Raw genomic sequence first — 27,164 nt, 5'->3', positions numbered from 1 at the left:
GGATTGAAGGAAGGAAGGAAGGAAGGAAGGAAGGAAGGAACAGTGAATGACAGATGGGTGGATGGATGGAAGGAAGAGTGAATGGTGGATGGATGGAAGGGTGAGTGGATGGATTGAAGGAAGGAAGTTAGGAGGAGTGAATGACAAATGGATGGAAGGAAGGAAGAGTGAATGACAGATGGATGGATGGGTGGATGGAAGGATGGATGATGGAAGGAAGAGTGAAGGGATGGATTGAAGGAAGAGTGAATGACAGATGGGTGGAAGGGTGGATGGATGGAAGGAAGGAAGGGTGAATGACAGATGGATGGAAGGATGGATGGGAGGAAGAGTGGCTGGGCAGATGGATGGATGAATGGATAGAAGGGCGGATCTACTTTATTGATCCCAAGCTGGGAAATTGTCTAAAACCTTTAAAACCTTGAGCGCAAAAAAAAAAAAAAAAAAAAAAAAAACCACCAACACTTGGTCTAAAAACAAAATGGAACCTTTATATGAAATGTTGGAATTAACGATGATTCAGTGACGAGGATATTTGTTAAAGCTATTATCATCTATAAGCTGATTAATCAGAAATTTATTAAAATGTGAATTTTGCGCAGCCCGAAAGACGACTGATGAAAGAAACATAAGTCATGTTTCAGCTCTGATTTCTGAGTGACAGAATAGAACAGAATAGCATACACTTGTCACCGCACAAATGTAAAACAAATTTTTTTTTTAAAGTTCGTCATAGGAGAGTAAAGCCGCTGCGTACATGCGCGCCGTCACTCTCAGGTACTTCAGCCCAAGGCCGTCCCATGGTAACCTAACCGCATGTCTTTGGACTGTGGGGGAAACCGGAGCACCCGGAGGAAACCCACGCAGACACGGGGAGAACATGCAAACTCTGCACAGAAAGGCCCCGTCGGCTGCTGGGCTCGAACCCGGACCTTCTTGCTGTGAGGCGTCAGTGCTAACCACTACACCACCGTGCCGCCACTAGACTATTTTTAAACTAAAAATAGTTTAAAATGGAGTCTTAATCAGGTGTAAGTGCAGTTTTCTCCCCCCATTTCTGGAGATGATGATCACAGCCCTGGGTTCCACTGATTACACCGCTGCATTTCCTCTTTTCTGCAACACCATCCACACACAGTGAGCTCTATCATCTTTTCTCCCTGATTATATCCGGAACATTCTGAACAGCTGAATAAAATTTGAAAAACATTCACGCTTTCATTTACAGGCTTCTTGGAAATTGTGTGTGAAATCTGTAAAGGAATGGAAACGAAGGTTTATACAGAGCGCGCTGCAGATCCTCACCTCTGTTGGAATATCCACAAGGGCGAACTGCTCATTAAACTCCGGCGAGGAGCCCGTCAGCAGCCCCACGATGGCGAGTCCAGATAAGGCAATGCTCCAGAGAAGCGGCCGATTCTCAGTCAGAGACTCCATAAACGGATGGCCCTGTGTTCATAACACACACACACACACACACACACACACACACCTGTACCCCCTATTTTTTTCATGCAAACTTTGTTATAGATTTCTATTTTATGACTTCTACATTATCAAGTCAGTACAAAAACATTTTAGCATTCTAGACAAAATGTTTGATTTCTAGCACAAAATTAAAACGTTACAGAAACTAGATAGAACTCGATGCCAACGACGTCAATGCCTCCGCCCGGTAGACTACACGCCTTATTAAGTTGTGATTTGGGGATGGACATTTGACCTCACAGTAATCTTGACCTGGTGAAATTACTTGTATCAGCCTTGGAGATATTGTGTTCACAAGGTTTTCGGACAGACATTTGACCTCACAGTGACCTTGACCTTAGACTTTTTGATCTCAAAATCTAAATCAGTTTATCTTTGTCCCCAAATGCACAAATGGTGAAAATTTGATGAAATTCCTGTCATCAGCCTTTGAGATATCGCGTTCACAAGGTTTCAGGACGGACGCATGCACACATGGACAACCCAAAAACATAATGCCTCCTGCACCTTACGGTGGCGGAGGCATAAAAAAATCATCATGTATAATTAAAGTCTAGGAGCACGTGTGTGAATTCAATCTATAAAAACATTTATACAGTGGTGCTTGAAGGTTTGTGAACCCTTTAGAATTTTCTACATTTCTGCATAAATATGACCTAAAACAACATCAGATTTCCACACGAGTCCTAAAAGTCGATAAAGAGAACCCAGTTAAACAAATGAGACAAAAATATTATACTTGCTCATTTATTTATTGAGGAAAATGATCCAATATTACATATCTGTGAGTGGCAAAAGTATGTGAACCTTTGCTTTCAGTATCTGGTGTGACCCCCTTGTGCAGCAAGAACTGCGACTAAACGTTTGCGGTAACTGTTGATCAGTCCTGCACACCGGCTTGGAGGAATTTTAGCCCGTTCCTCCGTACAGAACAGCTTCAACTCTGGGATCTTGGTGGGTTTCCTCACATGAACTGCTCGCTTCAGGTCCTTCCACAACATTTCCATTGGATTAAGGTCAGGACTTTGACTTGGCCATTCCAAAACATTCACTTTATTCTTCTTTAACCATTCTTTGGTAGAACGACTTGTGTGCTTAGGGTCGTTGTCTTGCTGCATGACCCACCTTCTCTTGAGGTTCAGTTCATGGACAGATGTCCTGACATTTTCCTTTAGAATTTGCTGGTATAATTCAGAATTCATTGTTCCATCAATGATGGCAAGCCGTCCTGGCCCAGATGCAGCAAAACAGGCCCAAACCATGATACTACCACCACCATGTTTCACAGATGGGATAAGGTTCTTATGCTGGAATGCAGTGTTTTCCTTTCTCCAAACATAACGCTTCTCATTTAAACCAAAAAGTTCTATTTTGGTCTCATCCGTCCACAAAACATTTTTCCAATAGCCTTCTGGCTTGTCCACATGATCTTTAGCAAACTGCAGACGAGCAGCAATGTTCTTTTTGGAGAGCAGTGGCTTTCTCCTTGCAACCCTGCCATGCACACCATTGTTGTTCAGTGTTCTCCTGATGGTGGACTCATGAACATTAACGTTAGCCGATGTGAGAGAGGCCTTCAGTTGCTTAGAAGTTACCCTGGGGTCCTTTGTGACCTCGCTGACTATTACACGCCTTGCTCTTGGAGTGATCTTTGTTGGTGGACCACTCCTGGGGAAGGAAACAATGGTCTTGAATTTCCTCCATTTGTACACAATCTGTCTGACTGTGGATTGGTGGAGTCCAAACTCTTTAGAGATGGTTTTGTAACCTTTTCCAGCCTGATGAGCATCAACAACGCTTTTTCTGAGGTCCTCAGAAATCTCCTTTGTTCGTGGCATGATACACTTCCACAAACATGTGTTGTGAAGCTCAGACTTTGATAGATCCCTGTTCTTTAAATAAAACAGGGTGCCCACTCACACCTGATTGTCATCCCATTGATTGAAAACACCTGACTCTAATTTCACCTTCAAATTAACTGCTAATCCTAGAGGTTCACATACTTTTGCCACTCACAGATGTGTAATATTGGATCATTTTCCTCAATAAATAAATGACCAAGTATAATATTTTTGTCTCATTTGTTTAACTGGGCTCTCTTGATCTACTTTTAGGACTTGTGTGAAAATCTGATGTTGTTTTTGGTCATATTTACGCAGAAATGTAGAAAATTCTCAAGGGTTCACCTTGGTCTGTTTTTTAGATGATGGAAGGAGTCTCCAGTGTCAGACAGACAGATTTTAATTTTTGTGGTTTCTTAGTATCACCCACTGTATAACAAGTGATAAATAACAGGAACTAACTTGTTTCATTATAAACAGATATATGACACATTTTTGCATCTTCAATATCATATTCTTTGCAATAAAACATTTCAGGACGCAGTCGGACTCGTAAATTGGAGACGAGGACTCGGATTTTTTCTTTATTTTTTGTAACATGCCATAATAATTTGGCATAAGATATTTATATCTACATTCATTTTTATACTAATTTTGTGCAAGAGAATGCACATTCACCTGTTTATATGTCATGTTGAGGAACAAATTAACGTTAATGGCGCTAAAATGCCTGGAGAGACGCCCCAGGATTGTCCGCTTTGTTTATACGGACTTCTCGTGCAGTGGGAAGAAACGCACTGCTACATGTTCCATACGTAGAAGAGCTATCAAGGAGACGACGGGGACAACCTCGAACTTCAATCGTCATTTGGTAAGACTCCGTCCAGAGAAGGAAGTGACACGCTATGTTCATTGCTCTGATAGTGGGCGGGGCTTGCTGAGCGATGAACTAGCTTTTTATCTGTAGCCTGTTAACTAAAATGGCGCAGTTGAACAGGAACGTTAGTCCGACACAGTAGCAGAGACGCTTTCACAAACACAGCAACAGCCAGCGTCAAACGGCGCGGACGGAGTCTTGTTCTCGGACTCGACTCAATGTTCTTTAACGACTTGGACTTGAACACTCGAGACGGGACTCGGACTTGAGGTTTAGTGACTCGACAACAACACTGCCTAACGGTACCTTGGGTTTGCGTCAGGCTGCATCGCACCACCCTATTGTTGGTTATTTTCCTAAATACAGCACACCTCGATTGTATTTCCTTCCATAACGTGAACAGTACCTTGTAGTTAATAGCGAATGTAGCCATTTGCATGGCCATGGACATGATGTACACAGTGCTGTTGATGAGGCTGGGCTCAAACTCTTTATACAGGTCCACAAACTGCTCCTCTCTGTGGGAAAGACAGGAAAAAGGTGAAACGATAAGTGCAAATCTCTGGCTTGGGAAATGCCTGGGAAACGCAGAAATCTTTCGAGAAATTAAAGACCTTTCTGAATAACAAATACTGCTTGGCTTTTTGTGTGCGCGCACTGCACAAATAGTCATCGTTACATGCAAAATATTAGCAATTAATGCAAAAAAAAAGGGGCAGTGATTATCCCATTCCACATAAGGGGTGTTCACACGGCAACTTTTACTCCGGTGTAGCACCGGGGCTGCCCCGGTAGAGCGTTCACACGGTACAAAGTTATGCCGGTGCAGCCCCTGAAAGCTGCTTAAACCGGTGCAAATCTAACCCTGCTCGGGAGGTGGTTTAAGAAATTTACTCCGGAGTAAATGCTAGCTTGCGGGGCAGCACTGATATAAAATGGGACGTCTGAACGCTACAGGGGTAGACTCACTATGCGTGACGAGAGTTGATTACATACGGGCATTGCATAATTTGCATCCTGGTATTTTGCGCTTCCAAAATGGCGAACATCAACAACAACAGAACTGCGTGTCTTCCAGTGTTGCCAGATTGGGAGGTTTTAAGTGCATTTTGGCGGATTTGAACACATTTTGGGCTGGAAAACGTCAGCAGTATCTGGCAACACTGGTGTCTTCATCCACGTTGTTTTCCCGGCGCTTGGTGATGCCATGACAACCGAGAAAAGGAAGTACATTTTCACGCATGTGCATATTTCATTTCCGCATTATTACTATCGTATAGCACGGTCGCAAAAACTGCCGTGTGAACGCAAGTGGGGCTGCACCGGTGCTAACACGCTTCTCTCTAGTAAGCAGGTTTGTGACGTGTGAACGTTCCACAAAATTTACACCGGTGTAAGATATATCGCAACAAAATACATCGGTGCAGCATCGATGCAAATATGTGCCGTGTGAACACCCCTATAGTCATCTTAAGTTTACATGCAGTTACACTTTTCTACCACTAGGGGCTTCCACAAGCAGAAGAAAACACATGATTCAGATTCTACTTCTCGAAAACGTTCAGTTCCTTCACGAAACGTTTCCTAGAAACGCGTCCTCAGACCCCAGTGGTGTAAAACGGCCCGGTTTAAGGAGATGTGCTGATACCTGGGTGGGCTTCTGTGCTGTGCCTCTCTGTACAGATAGACCAGGCTGCAGAAGTGCACAGCGAACTGGAGCAGCACCGTCAGAACCGTATACAGGTTGAAGATATTGGGCAGGGGTCGTGCTTTCGATAACGTCTTCAGGGGCTGCAACGCAGACATCAAAACCGCTGATTCTCAAGCACTATGGTTGAAAAACCAAACCAAAAAAAAAAAAATTTCCTTTCTCCTCACCTTTGACCTTGAGATGAAGAGAAAGCAGCCGGCGAGCAGCAGACCCTGAAGAGTCGCCTGGAAATCGCTGAACTTCACTCCCTCCAGGTAGAGCACAGACTGGCTGTAGGCCAGCACCAGAGCGTTCAGAGCCAGGATCTTGAACATCTGCAGCGTGGTCACCAGAGTGCAGCGGCCCTGCTTGATCACGTGACAGACTGAAAACAGACACGCGTTAAACCTGAGACGTTTCTAAACACGAGATCAGTGGTGCGCTGTATTACTGTAGAAGTAGAGGTTACTCACTGCACTGTATTGAAGAGAGTTTGGAGGTGAACGGAGCAGCTATGGAGGCGTCTCCGAGTTTGACGACTTGGAGCTGATCCTCCTCCAGCTCACGCAGGACCTGACTTATCCTCTCCTGCGACAGGATTACAACACAAAACTGTAGCTCAAAACTCACGATCCTGTTACACTCGCTCAGTGCGATGGCAAGATCTGTAATCGGATTTGCACCCAAAGTGGGCGTGGCCTAAACAGAAATTTGTTATTATTATTCAATATGAATTCTATCACTACGTCCTGGAAATGTTTGGAAAACCAATAGATGCAGAAATATAAGAAAATGTCGATACAGTGTGTGAATTCTGGCTCAACCTCAGCTACATCACGCCTGTTCAGAACTGAGCTCAACTACTGTACAAGGGGTCCGAAAAACCAGGAACCAATCATCTCATCTCATCTCATTATCTGTAGCCGCTTTATCCTGTTCTACAGGGTCGCAGGCAAGCTGGAGCCTATCCCAGCTGACTACGGGCGAAAGGCGGGGTACACCCTGGACAAGTCGCCAGGTCATCACAGGGCTGACACATAGACACAGACAACCATTCACATTCACACCTACGGTCAATTTAGAGTCACCAGTTAACCTAACCTGCATGTCTTTGGACTGTGGGGGAAACCGGAGCACCCGGAGGAAACCCACGCGGACACGGGGAGAACATGCAAACTCCACACAGAAAGGCCCTCGCCGGCCCCGGGGCTCGAACCCAGGACCTTCTTGCTGTGAGGCGACAGCGCTAACCACTACACCACCGTGCCGCCCAACATTGTGTACCGATTATACAAATTTTATAAATATTACGATTTAAAAATAAAATGTACACAACATAATACAAATATCTATCCAGTACAGGAATGTAATATGCTGTTCAAGGCAAAGCAAAATGCAAAATTATAGCATAATAAACTATTATTTTTAATTATTAACAATTATCGATAAGCCGTGTACGATGAGATTGAGTGGAATAACCGTTTTATTCTATCCACATTCACTGGATTTTGAGAAACGGAGCATTTTTATTTTTAGAAAATTCGATGAATAAAAAAAACTTCCTAAAAACCTGTCGATAGCTGCACGAATTGACTTTAGTGTTTTATTTTTTTTGTAGAAAGCGCCGTCTTGCCGAGGTATAGAAGAGCTTTAGACATTTATTTAATTCTTCCTTGGACATTTCAGTTCTGTAATTTTCAAACTTTTTTTTGAGCTTTTGAACCAGTCTTTAAAAAAAAAAAATTTTTTTAATGTTTAAAGATGAAGAATGTAAACTGGCAAAGTGACGGGAGCAATTTGTGAAAAATGCGATAATTATTGGGAAAAAAATAAAATGCAACACGTTCTTACCATCAAATACTTTTATTCCATATTTTGTTGCGCTTTTTTTTTTTTGGGGGTCCAAATACTTTGGAATAGTTTCTTTTCATCCATGAGAGGCACGGGCGATTGCTCTAAGACAACGAGGGAGGCTCAGCCTCCTCTAAAAATGACGAACATCGTGTAGGATGAATTGCGCTAGGCTTATGTTATAGCCGACCTCATAACATTGCTATTTCAGATCCAGAATCATAGAAATATATGTGCTCAACCCACTACAGTGTGAAATCATTCCGTTATAACTTTCCCCAGTTCGCCTAATGTGTGCGTGAGTTTTTCCCCCTCGTGACAGCGCGATGCAGCCCAGCCTCAGTGCACTTCAATGGCATTTGGGAGCTCTGCGCTTTCAATATCAAAATGCAAGACGATTATTGGACAAATACTGCAAAAACGCCCGCCCACGGAGTCCCAGCCTCACAGTGGGAGGGACATGGCAGTTTCCGCGAGGAGACTGGTGATTGGTGAAAGCGGCCGGATATTTGCTTTGATTGACAGCTCGTTTCAACTATAGACAGGCAGCGGTGAATTTCAGTTCAGTCCCATGCGGATTCGCAAGTGCTGTGGTGTATTGTAAGAGATCAGCTTACATTTCCATTTCATTCATTACATACGGTTTCTACCAGCTTTTTTAGTTTGTATATATTTTCATTGTAAATAAAGGTGTTGTCAAGTTTGCTATCTTAGTTTCAGAAATTTTGTTTGAGTGACTGAACTTGAACTTGAGGGGGCTAGTCAGCTAGCAAGAAAGCTGCGCACGGATGCCAAGCATTGCTGATTTCATTTTGGCGAAGCCATTTGCCAGTCTTCCTTTCGAGGAAAAAATTTAAATTAAAGAGCAGGGTAGACCAACGCCTCAAATTGACTTGGTGAAAAAGGTAGGGAATAATACTCGTTCCTTTCAGCTCTCCTGGTACGAGAAAGTGAATTGGCTAACAGCAAGTGACCCACATCAACAACAGTAAATAGGCTACTTTAGTAATATGTCATGGATGGACCAAAAATATAGAATCTATTTAAAATGTTTATGCTGAGTATATTATATTGGAATATATTTTTTTCTGGATATGAATTAAACACAGCTACAATTTGGAAAACATTTTTAAACAAAAACACAGCCGAGAACATTTCACACTACAGACCTGGATTAAAAGTGAAGGGTTATCAAAATTGTCAATAAAACATTTCTGAGTCAAAATAAGTAAAATATAGGGAAAGTGTCAGTGAATGAAATGTGTGGCACCCAGCTCTATGTTTGGCTCCCCAAGGTCAGTGCTTGTGCCTGTTCCAGAACACTCTGCTGTTACTGCTGAGGTTCCTGACAAAGAGCTGCTTTCAATAATGATCAATTTTTAAACAACATGCCACAATTTTAAAATATAAAATGTTAAAATATACCCCCCCAACACCACCATCATGTATATTGGACAGTAGGCTAATGGGCCAAAAGAACCTGTTATTTCACAGTTTGTGACCCTGCCAACAATCAGCCAGATCAGAGGCAAGAGTATGGGCAAAATTGATGTGTTTTTTCTTTTAAAATCTGGAAATATCGTAACCGACCAGCCTCCCCTGTTTGAAAGACTACCAGCCGCCACTGATGAGAGGATAAATACCTGATACTCTCTATTAGTCAGACAGAACTGAAGAAGCCTTTCGGATGAGAGGTGAAACGTCTTCAAGAATCTTCAAGCAAGTCCAGTTGCTCTCTTTTACCACCCACAGTTTGTTTCCAAATAGTTTTTATTTCGTCCTCGGTTGGTTCAGCATTTTGTTTTTCCTCTCCTCACTATATATGAGCTGATATACTAGTAGTAGCCAATCAGAGCGCACGATTGCTCATATCCAGTGAATGTGGATAGAAGAATTAAAGTTAAAGTACAGTTGTATAATAAAATCACTCAGAAGCAGGAATTTCAGAAGTTCCTGTAAATAACCCGTTCCGTCAGCAAACCTCTCTCCATCTCACCTCCACACTCCTTCACATGTTTACAGACCTTCTGAGCGGCGAGCTGCTCCTCTCGCTGGGCCATCACTCTCTGTCTGGCTGCCCGGGAGCTCATTTTACCCCCCGAGCTCGACGGTGGAAGCATCGGCCGCAAATCTCCAGCAGAGGGCTCCTTCTCTCGTCCTCTCTTCTTCTTCTCTGGCAGGCGCTCGGGCGCGTTAGCTAACAGAGCCACGCCTATTAGCAGACACGACACACGGTATGATTAACGTGGACAGAATAATCAGCACTATAGTGCTACACTTCAATTCAATATCAATGTTTATTTATAAAAATATGCTTCATTCACAATAATAAAATAATTATGCAAATGATCCATGGATCAAATGATATTCTTCATTTTTTGCAAAATACATACATGTTATTTCCCAGCTGGGAGGTCCATATGGTGAAATATCGTGACCGAGGTGTTGAAAGTACTGAGTGAGGCCCTCTGGGCCGAGGTCAGTATTCAAGGCTGAGGTCACGGTATTTCACCATACGGACCGACCTTAAGCTGGTGAATAATATATATATTTTTTTCTTAACCAAATTCTAACAGAAAACGAGAGCGCCCGAAAGGGAAAACCGAGCCGAGCCGCCATTTTGAATCCTCATTCACGGCTATAATGCAAATGGCTTCCTCCTCGGTATACAAGTGCACTTCCATGGCAGGAAAAAAACTACATTTTGCTGCCTATGTAGTCCCCTATTTATACAAAACTGAGTCATTCAGGATTCAGCCATGTTTTTGCTCGGCGTTAGCAACAGTTACAGGTTTTTAGCTTTCTCCTGAAATGTTTTCTTCTATTTCTTCTTCCTCAGGGTAGTAAAACTCGCTTTCGCTGTGAACACTCGTTATTACTATCCATGATGTAAAATTAATGCTATTCTCCTGAGAAATGCAAAAATAAATGTTGACAAAAAATGCTACCATGTTTGTTGATGTTGTGAACAAGCGAGTCGCCAGAGGTCCGTAACCGGGGTCCGTAGTAGGATACGGACCCGCTCACCAGCCAATCAGAGCGCAGGATTTGATGGAAACTGGACCGCGAAAAAATAAAATCTTATTTTTTAAATTATAAATATACAGTCAATTTTTTTTTTTTGGGGGGGGGGGGGGGGGCCTTCCCAAATCAGTCTAAAATTATTAGGAAACAATTTTTATACATTTATATTTCTTTACATTTGAAGTTTATTCCTTAGACAAAGTGTGTGTGTGTGTGTGTGTGTGTAAATGCCAAGACAAACTGAAATATGAGGATTTAAAGTACCCAAGTCAATAAAAATGATGCCTTAAATTATCTGAATTAACTTACACTATGGGCAGATGCAAAATTATTGGCACCCTTAGTAAAGATGGCTTTTTTTTTTTTTAAAAAGTTCTGAAAGAAAATTTGTGGTTGAACACGTGCACTGAACATCCGAGTGAAATCCATCCTTTAATTGAAATTAATTCTCTAGGAGAGAATTAACTCCTCAAAAATAAAAGCCACTGTTTTCACAATTTTCGGCACCCATACATGCACTAACCACTTTCTGCTATTTCCCTTTGTCAGAGAACTCAGAAGTGCTACTGGGATTTTTATTAAAAAAATAATAAATAAATAAATAAAAATAAATAAATAAACCACACCATACACACACACACACACACACACACACACACACACACACAGCAGAAATAGAAATCTTCTGCATTCATTTTTTAAAAGGCACAAGCTGCTATAGTGTGTACAGTGTGTCGAGAGCAGATTGGACCATATTGTGTCGACACAGCACTGCTGAGAAGTGTTTTGTAAATAAAGCGATTAAGATCCCAGCCCTGATTTCCCGACGGCGGTGTTGTATGCGCACGAGCAGATCAGCCCTCCCGTATGAGAACATGTTTCAGCTCTACAAATCAAATAAGCTCCTGATGAGGCAGGATTTTGGAGCTTTTCTTCTCTACAGCCAGCCAAACAGGAGCTCAGGAGCGACAATTCCCGAGCCGTGAGATCAGTACAGGACTGGATCGTGGCTTTTAAAAAAAGTCTGTTGAGATCGTACCTATGTGGGCGTGTTTCAGCGCTCCGACGTCGTTCGTTCCATCACCACACATGAGGGTGACGAAGCCCAACCCCTTCAGACTGGTTATGACAAACTCCTACAAGACACACGTACAGGTATGATTAATCTCACATTCAACGCGTCCGAGAGAAACAAGAAATTATTTTACAGATTATTATCCCAAATAACACCTATAGTGAAATAACGACTAGTGCGCCGTTACAATAATACAACTTTAGCAGAAATTAAACAATCCCAGGTATTTTTCACTCATTACTACACACACTAAGCATGAGACGATACACTAAAGCCATGACAGGAGACGCATCCTGATACAGGCGTCACCAGGTGACACTACATTACATTCTAATACTTTACTTGGACTGATAAAACCCCAAAAATATCAATAAAGCTTTCTGCTAATTAGCTTAACTTGGTCATTAACCATCCCGTCCATTGATCCTTCTCCGCTGAAAAGCAAGCGTGGAGCAGAGAGAACCCCTGCTCCAATGGACCGCCATTATCGCTTATTGCAGTTCCCATTTTTGACCACTAGGTGCAATAATAACTCTACAGAACCTCTATGGAAACATTCTACCCAGAAACTGCTTAAAATCTCGAAAGGTGAGCAATTAAACAGAATAAAAGCTTATATCTGTCAGACTGTAAGACTCTGTAAAATCATCAGTCACCTAAAAGACACAATTAGTAATTAAACTAATTTTTAAACTATTTTTAAACAGCTGATATAAATGGTGACGGACTTAAAACTGAGAAAATGACTGCGTTTGTGGTTTTATTACAGAAGCAGAAAAGAACGTTATCGACTTGGTACTAACCCTCCAACACCGCGACAAAACAAATATAAAGTATTTTATAAAACGACCTTTTGTTTTGGACTGACGCGAGCGAACACTCGCACGTGCGGCAGCAGGGCACTGAGCAGTCGAGGGTTGTAGGTGAGCTGGATCAGACCTTCTCCCGTCACACACAGGTCATAGCTGCTAACCAGAGTCGACACAGTGGAAGGGGACAGAGGAACACGAACGCTGCTGTCTATAGACTCCCACTGCCATTCACCTGCACAGCAGAACAAACAAAGAAGGGGTTAAAAGTGCAGTTCTGTTGTGGGAGTGAAACACTGACGTGTAACAGTCCCAATCTGCGCTTGTTCAGTCTGACGTCAGTAGCCATATCCAGGGTGACGCCCCTTCAGTGTTACCAACATAGAGCCTTTGTCACTAGATTTAACGATTTGTTTAGACCCCTTTAGCAAAAAAAAAAAAAGGACAAATCTAATGACTTTCAGCAAACATTAGTGACTGTCTTGAACGCGATACAGCTCTCCAGCTCACATCAGTCACTTTCATACGGGTTTAGAAACCAGGTGCGCTTAACTCAGTGTTATGCCTGACTTGTGCTTGCAACCAATCACTGATCACCACAGTCCCACCCACAGCCAGTCACTCACTAATCACCGGGGTCCTGCCCACGGCCAGACGCTCACTAATCACCACGGTCCCACCCACAGCCAGACACTCACTAAATCACCACGGTCCCGCCCACGGCCAGACACTCACTAAATCACCACGGTCCCGTCCACAGCCAGACGCTCACTAATCACGGATGTCCCGCCCACAGCCAGACGCTCGCTAATCACCGTGGTCCCACCCACAGCCAGACACTCAGTAAATCACCACGGCCTGCCCACGGCCAGACGCTCACTAATCACCACGGTCCCACCCACGGCCAGACGCTCACTAAAAATCACTGCGGTCCCACCCACGGCCAGACACTCACTAATCACCGGGGTCCCACCCACAGCCAGACACTCACTAATTACCGTGCTCCCACCCACAGCCAGACACTCATTAATCACCACTGTCCCACCCACAGCCAGACACTCACTAAATCACCACGGTCCTGTCGATGGCCAGACACTCACTAATCACCGTAGTCCCACCCATGGCCAGACACTCAGTAAATCACCACGGCCCCGCCCACGGCCAGACGCTCACTAATCACCACGGTCCCACCCACAGCCAGACACTCACTAATCACCGGGGTCCCACCCATGGCCAGACACTCAGTAAATCACCACGGCCCCGCCCACGGCCAGACGCTCACTAATCACCACGGTCCCACCCACAGCCAGACACTCACTAATCACCGGGGTCCCACCCATGGCCAGACACTCAGTAAATCACCACGGCCCCGCCCACGGCCAGACGCTCACTAATCACCACGGTCCCACCCGTGGCCAGACGCTCACTAATCACCGGGGTCCCACCCACAGCCAGACACTCACTAATTACCGTGGTCCCACCCACAGCCAGACACTCACTAATTACCGTGGTCCCACCCACAGCCAGACACTCACTAATTACCGTGGTCCCACCCACAGCCAGACACTCACTAGTTACCACAGTCCTACCCGCAGCCAGATGCTCACTAATCACCGGGGTCCCACCCACAGCCAGACACTCACTAATTACCACGGTCCCACCCACAGCCAGACACTCACTAATCACCACTGTCCCACCCACAGCCAGACACTCACTAATCACCACTGTCCCACCCACAGCCAGACACTCACAAATTACCGTGGTCCCACCCACAGCCAGACACTCACTAAATCACCACTGTCCCACCCACAGCCAGACACTCACTAAATCACCGCAGTCCCACCCACAGCCAGACACTCACTAATCACCACTGTCCCACCCACAGCCAGACACTCACAAATTACCGTGGTCCCACCCACAGCCAGACACTCACTAAATCACCGCAGTCCCACCCACAGCCAGACACTCACTAAATCACCACGGTCCCGTCGACGGCCAGACACTCACTAATCACCGCGGTCCCACCCACGGCCAGATGCTCACTAATCACCGCAGTCACACCCACAGCCAGACACTCACTGATCACTACCGTTTCTCTCACCCCCTCACCTGTCTAATCTTCGTTTTAGACTTTATTTTTAGAGATATTATGTTTCTCCCCCCACTCAGATCTATTCATTCAAAACAGCGAGGGGCAACAGCACTGCGACACGTTGAGAAGATGAGGCGTGGCCCCAGAAATACAGTCGTTACGTCATGGCTTAACAAGCGGATACAGATCAAATCCATTCTGTTTATTATAAGGAGCTAAAAACACAGAAGTAGGTGGGAATAAAACATTTCTACAATATATAATGTGTCTTAGAATATTTACATTTGATACAGATTAAAAATTATGCACAAAAATTTGACATTAACGAGCAGCAGCTAAATAACGTTAGTGGGTTTTAAACTCTCCAGTGAGATCTACACGACAGTGGTAGACAAAACGTACAAGTAACTAGTTCAACAGTGTGAAAACTATTTGTTGAAAATTGGTGTGCTAATCTTTGTACGAGCTTCTTTGGCTGATTATCGCCTAGTGACATACACTCAGGACCAGAAGCGCAAACAACCAAAATCTCTACTGTCTTGCAAAGTAGATTTTCTTCTGAATAAAACAGCACCTCTGTACACATTCAGTGAGAGGTCGTGTGTGACCGGAGAAGATAAAATCAGACATACGTACCAGGGGAATCAATCGACTCTATAAATATCATTGGGATTTGTTGCTTTACAGAGTCGTCTCTAATTTGCATGAATGCTACTTGTTGCAATCATGCACAGAAAATGAATGAGAGTCGTTAGTGTGACCCTGAGGGAAGTCTGGATCTGTAAAGCTCTGTAATATTACTGAAGACGTTGCTCTAACCGTGTGAAGGTCCGGGCTGGAGGATTAGCGTGTGCTGCTTCTGGATGAAGTGGAGCTCTCGGGCGACGTGACAGGCGGTCAGAGGGTTGTCTCCGGTGATCATTACAACCTGATAACAGAGACAGTTAATGATTTACACAGATGTTGATTACCGATGATATAACCGTTAGCTCTGGGTCAGTAATTTGATTGGACGACTGGCGTTCCAAGAGTGCTGATATTTCCTATAACCACACTGAAACTTTATACTCTCTGTGGGGCTGTGATTATATATATATATATATATATATATATATATATATATATATATATATATATATATATATATATATATACACACACACATACACACACACACACACATACATACATATATATACACACACACACACACACACACACGAGTGATTCCACGCTTATGGGTACTGAAATGGGGACATGGACTTATTTTTAAAAATTCACCTAAAACCATTTCTTTTTTTTTACCATCAGGTCACAAAACATGTAATCTTTAATGAATGATATGTTAAAAGATAACTTTAATTTTCTGAGATGTAATAAAAACATATTTATATGCCAAAGTCAGAACGTAACAGAAGTGTTGTGGACATATAGATTCTCAATTTTAACAATGTAGAATTACTTTTTGAAACATAGGAAGGTGATGTTTTAGCAAATATAATTAATAAACATGTGTAGTAGAATAAACATACACATTCTTTCAATAAGATTAACATGGTATAGAGCTAGATTGTAATTAATTTGTAACAGACGCGAGATGGACAATCGTAACAGAAGTAATGGAACAGACATCATTTTGGAACTCATAGGCTTGACTTTGGCATATAAATATGTTTTTATTACATCTCAGAAAATTAAAGTTATCTTTTAACATATCATTCATTAAAGATTACATGTTTTGTGACCTGATGGTAAAAAAAGAAATGGTTTTAGGTGAATAAGATCATGTCCCCATTTCAGTACCCATAAGCGTGGAATCACTCATATATATATATATATATATATATATATATATATATATATATAAAAAATATCACTCTGTCTGTGTTTGTCATGTAAAATTCATTTTCCTAGTTCAAAGCGGTTATTATATTATACTAGAGTTAGTGACATCATTATCATTGGACACGGTAAACGATGTGTTTTTCATTTTGTCTTAAAATATTAAAGCTTGCATCTGTAAAATATAGGAAGCCATGGCATAATGGTTAGAGCAGCAGCTTTGGAACCAAAAAGTCATTGGTTCGATTCCCTGGAACAACAGGAATGGCTGACATGCCCTTGAGCAAGGCACCGAACCCCCTACTGCTCCCCAGGCTGCTCTGGGTCTGCTGTACATCACTCTGGATAAAAGCGTCTGATAAATCCCTGTACTGTACTGTTTGTCAGAAGGAAGAACAGACAATTTTACCAGGAGCACCTTTAACAACAACGGAGAAATCAACGTGAGCTAGCTAGCCGAGTGTGGCTTTTTCAGGATCTATTTCCGCTTGCGGAGCCAAAATAAACCAGACATCGTGTCCAAAACATACATACTTGATATTTTCTTGTTTATAGAACTGGTGTTATATTTATAAACTATAATCACACTCTAACTGCTCTTATTCTCTCCATATTCACTGGATATGAGCAATCGCGCGCTCTGATTGGCTATTTTACTACGAGACTATCAGCTCATATACTGTGAGTAGAGAAAAACAAAATGGCGGAGCGTGTTGCTGAACCAACTGAGGATGAAATAAAAATTCTACTTGAAAAAACACCAAAAAAAAAAATACCGGGGGGGAAAAAAAAAAAAGCAACAAAACACGGAATGAAAGTATTTGATGGTAAGAACGCATCTTTTTTTCCCCCAAGAATTACAACATTTTCTCACAAATTACTCCCGTCATTTCGCTGGTTTGTTTACATTCTAAGCAGAAATGATTTTGTCGGACTTAATTTTTTTAATAAAGTTGATCAAATTTGCAAAAATAAAAGTAAGCTCAGTTTCTCAAAATCCAGTGAATGTGGATAGAATAAAAGTTATTCCACTCAATCTTGTCGTACATGGCTTATAGCCAACTCGGTGCTACGCGCCTCACCGACTATCAGCTCATGTACGACTCGATTTCGTGGAATAACTGTTAAATATGCTGATATTCAGTGATTTATTTATTTATTTTTAAACCCTTTTCCATTCAGATTTTATCCTGTAGTTTTTGTACAAATCTGATCCTGGGACAGTTATTTACAATACGAGATGAGATAATGATGTCACAAAATAGGCATGAGGGCTGTGAACCGATCACAGACTGATGTGCAAATTATCATGCATGACATCCTTAACTACAACTTTCAGCTTTAAGTTAAGGGTGTTTCCAATTTGCATATTCATAGATACTGCATTTATAACAAGGGTAAAGGTGGAAAGATTTTCCTAAGCCATTTTGGTAGCTACTCAGGCATTCACAATTTCAAAAAAAAAAATAATAATTTTTTTTTAATTTTAATGGTGAATGAAACAATCAGGCTTAATGTATGTAAAGCAGAGTAAATTCTCCTTGTCTTTTCGAAATAAAATCTCCTTTGGAGAAATTTTAAACCGTGGCACCATTAAAGGACCGTGTGCAGACGCAGGCATTATCTGAAGCGTCCGTTTTGGATGCCAGGGTGTCTGCAGGCTTGAACAAGTTCAATTTAAGACTTTTTAAGACCATAGCAGGTTAAATTTAAGACTTATGCCGCACAAAAAAAAATAAAGAAAGAAAATTGGGAGAGCCTGAATTACTTTCGAAATAACAAAATTTATCATCATTCACCAATGAACTCATTACATCCCTAGGGTGCGCTCTTGCATTAATGAGGAACTAAACTGCAGTGGAGCCAAAGACATCCCGCAAATCGCTTGAGGATGAGGCGTTCGATTCCGTACGGTTTGCGTGTTGTAGCGTTACAGTTCGCACGGAGTTAGCCGATACACCGTCTCGAGACGTGCTTGGACCTGACAACGGTGAACAAAATTGAGTGACGGCATGCGATTGTTGCAGACTTTTATGGCAGCCTGGTGCTTCTCCGCTTTCGTGTGCGATTCCGGTGCCTTTACACCCAGGGTGCTGAGTTTGAGTGTTCTTTTGCACAATGTGCAGTACGCCTCAAACGGATTGTTTGGTACATGTTTTAACCAGTCTACGAAATCATTGCGTTCAAGCCAGCAGTCGTTAAACTTGTATTTGCCCATTTTGCTACAAACCGTGACAATACGGCTGTGCGATATGGGAAAAAAAATGAATATCCCGATACATTTTCTCCATTTCACGATATACGATATATATCTCGATATATTTAAATCTCCTCTAAAGGACCCCATGAAATCTAACTTTTACTCTTTACTGTTTTCACTACAATCCCTGCAGATTAAATAACATTCTTGGTTAACTTTACAGGTGGTTTTCAACAACACATTTTAAATTTTCATGTTAGTGATTAATCACAATTGAATTGAAATAAGACTATTTTTATTCAACAAAGATGTGGCACAAACTGCAAAAACAATCCTGAAAATTGCAACAAAGGGGCAAAACAATACAGAGCTGCTCAGAGCTCAGATCAATAAAGCGCAAGCTCAACACTGAGAAAGACATTTAGCCTAAATAAGAAAAGTGCTCTTTCATTAAATTATTTTAAAAAATAGATCTCCAAGCTATTAACCTGACTACTGAGAACCACTGGAACATTCACTATAGAGAGAGAGATTGAGGGAGAGAAGAGAGAGATCTGCAAAACATTATTTTTCTCTTTGCACACTTTTGAACTGAGTGTTTTCTGGCTCTGACTCTCAGATGTGTAGAATTCCGGTATTGCCTTCTCTGTAAAATGTCTGCGACCAGGCAACTCATATTTGGGATTGAGTGTGTTTAGTAATTTTTGGAAGCCTGGTTTTTCCACTATACTAACTGGGATCATGTCTTTGGCAATGATGTTAGTGATTGCATCCGTTATAGCTCTCCATCTCTGACTCGTTTTCTCATATGGGGTGGCTTTGGAGAACGAGGCCGCTATGGTCATTTGTTTAGCTTGTGGTGGTGGTGGTGGGGGGTGTTTAGCTCGTGGGCAAGTAGTTCGGAGTTTAAGAGACTCTTCATACTGTACCGGGTGAGTTTCAGGTGATGGAACACATTTGTAGTGCTGCTGCCTTTCGTGATGACAGGGTTTTTTTTTTGCACACTTTACAAACTGGCGTTTGCTGTTCCACGTCCTCCTCGCGATATCCAAAAAATGCCAGATGACTGACCCCTTACTAGTTCTTTTAGGAACCAATGCGTCCGCTTCCATTTTTAATTTGTCGCTGAAACTGACAGAGCTTACACGGTAGGCTATGCAGCACCAGCGATTGCACGAACTGAGTCAGCGCTGTAAACCGGAACCAGGAAATCTTCCCGCCGGCAGTGTTGCCAGATACTGCTGACGTTTTCCAGCCCAAAATATGTTCAAAACCCGCTAAAACGCACTTAAAACCGCCCAATCTGGCAACACAACCAAAACTAGAAAATCTTCCCGGAAGTTCCTTTCAGCACCGAGATGCCAACCAATCCCGGGTGACATCTAGGTGCTGAAAGGAACTTCCGGGAAGATTTTCTACGTGCAGAATAATTCTGCACGTAACCTAGGTCTTAAATTACCCAAATGAGATTTTAGACAGGCGGCACGGTGGTGTAGTGGTTAGCGCTGTCGCCTCACAGCAAGAAGGTCCGGGTTCGAGCCCCGTGGCCGGCAAGGGCCTTTCTGTGCGGAGTTTGCATGTTCTCCCCGTGTCCGCGTGGGTTTCCTCCGGGTGCTCCGGTTTCCCCCACAGTCCAAAGACATGCAGGTTAGGTTAACTGGTGACTCTAAATTGACCGTAGGTGTGAATGTGAGTGTGAATGGTTGTCTGTGTGTCATTCCTGTGATGACCTGGCGACTTGTCCAGGGTGTACCCTGCTTCTCGCCCATAGTCAGCTGGGATAGGCTCCAGCTTGCCTGCGACCCTGTAGAACAGGATAAAGCGGCTACAGATAATGAGATGAGATGAGATTTTAGATCAACAGTGCAAAATATCTCTGTATTTTAGACTTTTTTAGGCCTAAAATTGAAAATGTGTAATTTTAGACTTTTTTAGACTCCGCGGACACCCTGGGATACTTACGTGATGTGAGGCTTCCTGGATCTCTCTGATAACCGCTTTGCTGTCGTTCTTGAGCGGGCAGGAGACCACCATGAAACCGGCGAAGCTCAGATCACACTCCAGAGCCTCACGACTCAGCTCTCGTACCTGCACAGAGACACGCCGGTCAGACTCGCATGCTTTCATCTCCTCTTCTTACAACACAAGAACGGGAAGCTGCAATTCACTGGTGCAGACGCGGAGTACCTGCTGGTGGCTCAGGTGTCCCATCTCCTTGTATCCCAGCGCTAGAACCCGAGCTCCTTCACGAGACATCTCTCTGTGCACTTCGTCATAGTTGGCTGGACACTCTGAAAACTGGAGCAAAACGGTATTAAAGGGGCCGTTTGCAATTCCCAGCGGATGAACTTCAGTGAAAACATTGGCAAGACTTTGTCGTTAAAACTACGTATGCCTTACGAGGTGGCTGCTGAGAAAGTGGTGGCTCTTTTTGGACTGGGGGCGGAGCCAATTTCTGGCCCAGAAAAAGGTAACCAGAAGCCAAAAACAGAGCCTAGATAGATCTGCTGCATAGTAATATTGTTTATATTCTTTCACGTTTTACTAATGTGCCTTAGGAATGATATAAAACCACTTTTAAGGAAGTGTTAAATAAAATAAAATTGAAAATTCTATGTATCTTAAAATTTATTAATTGGTATACACATTTAGGCACTGCTGAAAATCGGAGCTCCTGATGAGTGCGAAATTTGTTAGTGAATAATCCCACTTTTTTTTTTTTTTTTAAAAAAAAGCAAATTAAAAATAAGCACTGGCAGGGTTCCCACTCTTTTTAAGGAATCATTTTCCAGGACATTTCCAGGAGCTTTTTTAGGTAATTCATGACAGGATTTGGTCATACGGTCATGCACTTTAGTCGCAGGCTTAACACCATTTTAATTTCTTTTTTAATATGCAGGGACATAGAATCTCTGATATGCTAAATTACATAAAGGCAACATCGATGCAAATTGTATAATGCAGTTGTTTGACCTCTTTTTGTTACGTGCTGTTTTAAACTTTTTTCAAGAAATAAATGCCTCTTCGGTTGTGGAAAACTATCCAAACACTAGCATATACTGAGCAATTCCATAATGTTCAGTATATTCAGTAATGTTCTCCGTGCTCTCACGGAAGGCAGTCGCATTTCTCTGCTCTCCTCTCCTCTTTTTCCTGCTTGTGCTCTTTGTTTCGTCTCGTCTGCCTATACTTTTTTTTTGAGAGACTCTCTCCGCATTGAATTTCTAAACTAAAAAAAAAAAAAAAAACAAAAAAAAAAAAAACATGGATTTGATAAACTGGTCTCCTAACGAAATTGACAGTTTCTGGGTACGGGGGAACCCACCTGTCCTGCCGGAACGTCTGTGGAGGACATTGGAAATATCTACCTATTCGGAACCATGATTACCAGACTTTTGCTGATTGGATTAGGCATTGCCCTGGTATATCGAGGAAATCAGACAACAGTGACAGCTGTTCAAAGCCCCACAAAGCTGCCCGATATGATTAAAGCAGTGGGCAAAGCTGTCGGCACTCAGACTGTGGCAGAACTTGAACCACAACATGGTTGTCATCTTGGAGACGCTTTCGGCTTTGCAAGGAATAAGTATTTAGGAGACCAAATGGAATTGAATTGAACAGAAATGGACAGATATGGACGAGTGGTGTGGACGTGTTAAGACTGCATCTGTTCGAAAGACCAAACAATCTCTATCTTATCGACATTCGACTCCCTGAACAGCACCGGCCTTGATCAAGGCCGTTGCTGGGGCAACATTTCCCCCAGAAGGTCACTGCTGGGAGACACTCTCGCATTCTTCACATTCCTTCCCCAATTTTCCGCGGTCGCCGTTTTTCACCCCCAGTGTGACAAGCGGGTGCGTGACCAGCGCCGCTTGCATGGCTGCAGGAGCGGATGGCTGCTTGCTTGCGCTGGGTTACCTCTACCTCCTCCCCTCAAGTCCCATGTTTTAAAAAGTTTACTTGTGTTATTGTGTGCTTGTGCGGAGGTTTTTAAATGCTCCCACACTGTACTCCTGATAGGAGCATGGGGGGGGGGTGGGGGGGGTGGGGGGGGTGTTCTTTTTTTCCTCATCTTTCCTCATGTTACTACTGTGTTTCTTTTTCTTTTATCCCTGTCTTCCTGTCCTGTTCCCCCTCTATAAGGACAGGTTGATGGTCAATTTCACTGGTAACAGTGACAATAAAGGGTTCATTCATTCATAGACCTGTTGATCACACCATGAAAGACTATAGTGATCTAATTTCATTCCCATATGACACACATCATTGAGATGCACTAAAGTTACAAGTAAAAGTTACTTGAATATGACATGTGTCATTGTTTGTATCAAAGAAATGTATGTACATTGTTTGAATTAAATAAAACTGCATAAAGACAGAAAATGAATTGTCTATATCGTGTGTATGATAGCCTACATATAACATCGTGTAGCCTAATATGTGCAATAATTGGCACATGACAAAATAGAAAGTCAGAATGAACTTTTGACAGGTAGCTTTAATGGGAATAAAGTGCCTTGTACAGCAGCTGTAGAATTTGCATTAACTCAATGATAAAGATCATAATAAAGAACTTATCTTTATGGGAAAAGTAGCTAAATACAACCATTTTAAATCATGATAGCCTTGCCATCAATCCCCGAGTTGAAAACTTGTTAACCTAGAAAGAAAACTAGACAAAAAAGTATAACAGCCTGAACTCCAGTATTCTGGAAAACAATAATCGAAAAGTCACCATGGTGTAACCTGTGAAAAAGGCATCTGGTGCATGCCTAGGTTCAGGAACAATACTGGTGTTGCTCTACCTACACCTCTGAAGACGTTCCTTGAGGTCTGACAAAACTGCATCCAGATCAATGACCCCTTTCTTTTTTTCAGCAACACTTTTACGGTAGGCATTAGATTTTGTGAGCAGTGTAAAGTCCTGTTTTCTCTCAGCCTTCTCTGCCATCGCATCTGCTTCTGTCTGCATTGCCTCGATGCTAGCGATTACTTTCTGTCTCTTTGCTGCCACTTTTGTGATTTCAGAGCAGAGCTCTTCTCTCTGCTTGTCATTTTCAGTTTCCTTTTTCTTCTTTTTTTCCATCATCATCAAGGTACTGGACATATCGCATCCTGGCATTTCTGCAATGCTGCAAGAGGGGCTTTGGCAATACCCCATCAAATGAGCAATCAGTCAAAGAATCTTGGATCAGGCGCAGACACATTAGAGTCCTTTCTTTCAGATTTGCAACTAGCGAGTACCCTCTCTCAACCGCTGCTTGCCCATGTGACAATGTGAACAGGTCTTTCATTGATTTCCAGAGAATTGCGTACTCTGCTTTGCCACCAACAAATCTTCCCATGAATGTGTCCAGCCAACAGGAACTCCTTCTGTACCCTTGAAATTCCTCCTTATGGTGCTGCACTATTTCAGTGAGGAACATTTTGTACTCGCTGAGAATTTGGTCACAGTCCTCTGCTGTGTGCCAGTTGGCATTAAGAAGCAGCCGTAAGAGCTTCTCAAACATGGAGATGGCACTCCTTTGGTCACTGATCATACAACCCCGTTTCCAAAAAAGTTGGGACAAAGTACAAATTGTAAATAAAAATGGAACGCAATAATTTACAAATCTCAAAAACTGATATTGTATTCACAATAGAACATAGACAACATATCAAATGTCAAAAGTGAGACATTTTGAAATTTCATGCCAAATATTGGCTCATTTTAAATTTCATGACAGCAACACATCTCAAAAAAGTTGGGACAGGGGCAATAAGAGGCTGGAAAAGTTAAAGGTACAAAAAAGGAACAGCTGGAGGACCAAATTGCAACTCATTAGGTCAATTGGCAATAGGTCATTAACATGACTGGGTATAAAAAGAGCATCTTGGAGTGGCAGCGGCTCTCAGAAGTAAAGATGGGAAGAGGATCACCAATCCCCCTAATTCTGCGCCGACAAATAGTGGAGCAATATCAGAAAGGAGTTCGACAGTGTAAAATTGCAAAGAGTTTGAACATATCATCTACAGTGCATAATATCATCAAAAGATTCAGAGAATCCGGAAGAATCTCTGTGCGTAAGGGTCAAGGCCGGAAAACCATACTGGGTGCCCGTGATCTTCGGGCCCTTAGACGGCACTGCATCACATACAGGCATGCTTCTGTATTGGAAATCACAAAATGGGCTCAGGAATATTTCCAGAGAACATTATCTGTGAACGCAATTCACCGTGCCATCCGCCGTTGCCAGCTAAAACTCTATAGTTCAAAGAAGAAGCCGTATCTAAACATGATCCAGAAGCGCAGACGTCTTCTCTGGGCCAAGGCTCATTTAAAATGGACTGTGGCAAAGTGGAAAACTGTTCTGTGGTCAGACGAATCAAAATTTGAAGTTCTTTATGGAAATCAGGGACGCCGTGTCATTCGGACTAAAGAGGAGAAGGACGACCCGAGTTGTTATCAGCGCTCAGTTCAGAAGCCTGCATCTCTGATGGTATGGGGTTGCATTAGTGCGTGTGGCATGGGCAGCTTACACATCTGGAAAGACACCATCAATGCTGAAAGGTATATCCAGGTTCTAGAGCAACATATGCTCCCATCCAGACGACGTCTCTTTCAGGGAAGACCTTGCATTTTCCAACATGACAATGCCAAACCACATACTGCATCAATTACAGCATCATGGCTGCGTAGAAGAAGGGTCTGGGTACTGAACTGGCCAGCCTGCAGTCCAGATCTTTCACCCATGGAAAACATTTGGCGCATCATAAAACGGAAGATACGACAAAAAAGACCTAAGACAGTTGAGCAACTAGAATCCTACATTAGACAAGAATGGGTTAACATTCCTATCTCTAAACTTGAGCAACTTGTCTCCTCAGTCCCCAGACGTTTACAGACTGTTGTAAAGAGAAAAGGGGATGTCTCACAGTGGTAAACATGGCCTTGTCCCAACTTTTTTGAGATGTGTTATGAAATTTAAAAATCACCTAATTTTTCTCTTTAAATGATACATTTTCTCAGTTTAAACATTTGATATGTCATCTATGTTCTATTCTGAATAAAATATGGAATTTTGAAACTTCCACATCATTGCATTCCATTTTTATTTACAATTTGTACTTTGTCCCAACTTTTTTGGAATCGGGGTTGTAGTTACCGGATCTAGGCATGCCATGTGTCTTACTGCTGCATAATTCAAAGGGCATTTGTCCAGCAGTTTCTTTGCTGTTGTAGACAGGAAGGCTACACATTCTCTCCGGAACTGTTGACCCGGCAGCGGTTTTTCAAGCAGCTTCTCTGAGGCTTTTTCAAGAGCTTGTTTGGTGGCAAATCCCAGATCCACCTCTTTCAGTGGCAAATGGAGTGCTTTGTCCTGTACATCAGTTTTCAGCATCTGGACAGGTGTTTTGATGTTTTCCAGCACCTCCCTCTTCATAAAGCACGAAATCAAACTCTTCAGGAGGGCCTGAAGGTCTTTTGCCAAAAATGGAGTCATGGGGGCGTCGGTCTGGAAAGCCTCAACAAAGGGTTTCAGCTGCCTTGCCACATAGGCAAAAAAACTGTAGCTTTGCCTCAAAAAGAGGGTCACCAACAGCCTCTCTGACCACAGTGTATGATGTTGATGTTGGCACTTTACTCTTTGGGAGTTTCTTGTAATTGTCGATAAATTTTTCAACATGAGGCCAAATCTTGAGTGCTCTCTCTGCCACTGGCAAGTCCTCCACCCACCTGTGAGCACAGAATTTTAGAGGGAATGTTGATGTTTTGGTAATTTCAATAAAAAAAGTCATCCCGTCTGGCTGGTGTGTCATGAAAAAGCTGCCAAGGGCTCTTAGTTTGTCACCCATCTTCCATCCACTTTCCTTCTCGCCTTGTTGGAAGCTTCCATGAACTGTATGAAGACCACAGGTTCCTAGCCTCTAATACCTGGGGCCTCCTTAGTCCGGTCTTCTTCAAATGATCTCAAAAATTTTTGGTTGACACTTGGTCCATCCATTGAGATTTGCAGGAGCTTGTTTGGATCAAGTGGAGACAGGGAAACTTTAATGCTCTCAACAAGCTTCTCTGATTGTGTGTGGCCCAGAAACTGGGAGTCCAGATAATGTACAACTACCTTTTCTTCATTATCACTCCAATACCGCACAAGCACATCCATCTGCTCAGTCTGTGTAATTTTGTTGAGGCATTCATCAAATGAAATGGTATAGCTGTTGGACTGTCTGATGTCTTTAACTAGCTTGTCTCTGAAATATGGTGCAAGGCCAAAACATATCAGATACGCTGCTTTGGTTGCACTACACGTGAATTTTTTGGCAATTTCACTATCTGGGAACATCAGATGAAACAATGAACCCAGATCTGAACAGGAGTTGAAAGAATATTT

The 27,164-nt window shown here is 42.6% G+C and overlaps 1 protein-coding gene across 1 annotated transcript in view; it reads right to left on the bottom strand.

The window, feature by feature from the left end:
- atp13a1 (ATPase 13A1) overlaps positions 1–27,164 on the bottom strand; it is a 75,820-nt gene that overhangs the window by 1,239 nt on the left and 47,417 nt on the right. Inside the window, exons 14-24 of the mRNA XM_060942547.1 lie at positions 20,977–21,087; positions 20,752–20,877; positions 15,567–15,675; positions 12,697–12,890; positions 11,811–11,907; positions 9,772–9,959; positions 6,370–6,484; positions 6,085–6,281; positions 5,855–5,997; positions 4,613–4,724; positions 1,306–1,449 (exon numbers count right to left, since the gene is read on the bottom strand). Of these exons, the coding sequence (XP_060798530.1) occupies positions 1,306–1,449; positions 4,613–4,724; positions 5,855–5,997; positions 6,085–6,281; positions 6,370–6,484; positions 9,772–9,959; positions 11,811–11,907; positions 12,697–12,890; positions 15,567–15,675; positions 20,752–20,877; positions 20,977–21,087 (1,536 nt within the window). The remainder of the gene's footprint in view (positions 1–1,305; positions 1,450–4,612; positions 4,725–5,854; positions 5,998–6,084; positions 6,282–6,369; positions 6,485–9,771; positions 9,960–11,810; positions 11,908–12,696; positions 12,891–15,566; positions 15,676–20,751; positions 20,878–20,976; positions 21,088–27,164) is intronic.

The sequence above is a fragment of the Neoarius graeffei genome, chromosome 16 (genome assembly GCF_027579695.1).
Source record: "Neoarius graeffei isolate fNeoGra1 chromosome 16, fNeoGra1.pri, whole genome shotgun sequence".
Taxonomy (NCBI): domain Eukaryota; kingdom Metazoa; phylum Chordata; class Actinopteri; order Siluriformes; family Ariidae; genus Neoarius; species Neoarius graeffei.
This window is presented reverse-complemented; position numbering and strand designations above follow the sequence as displayed.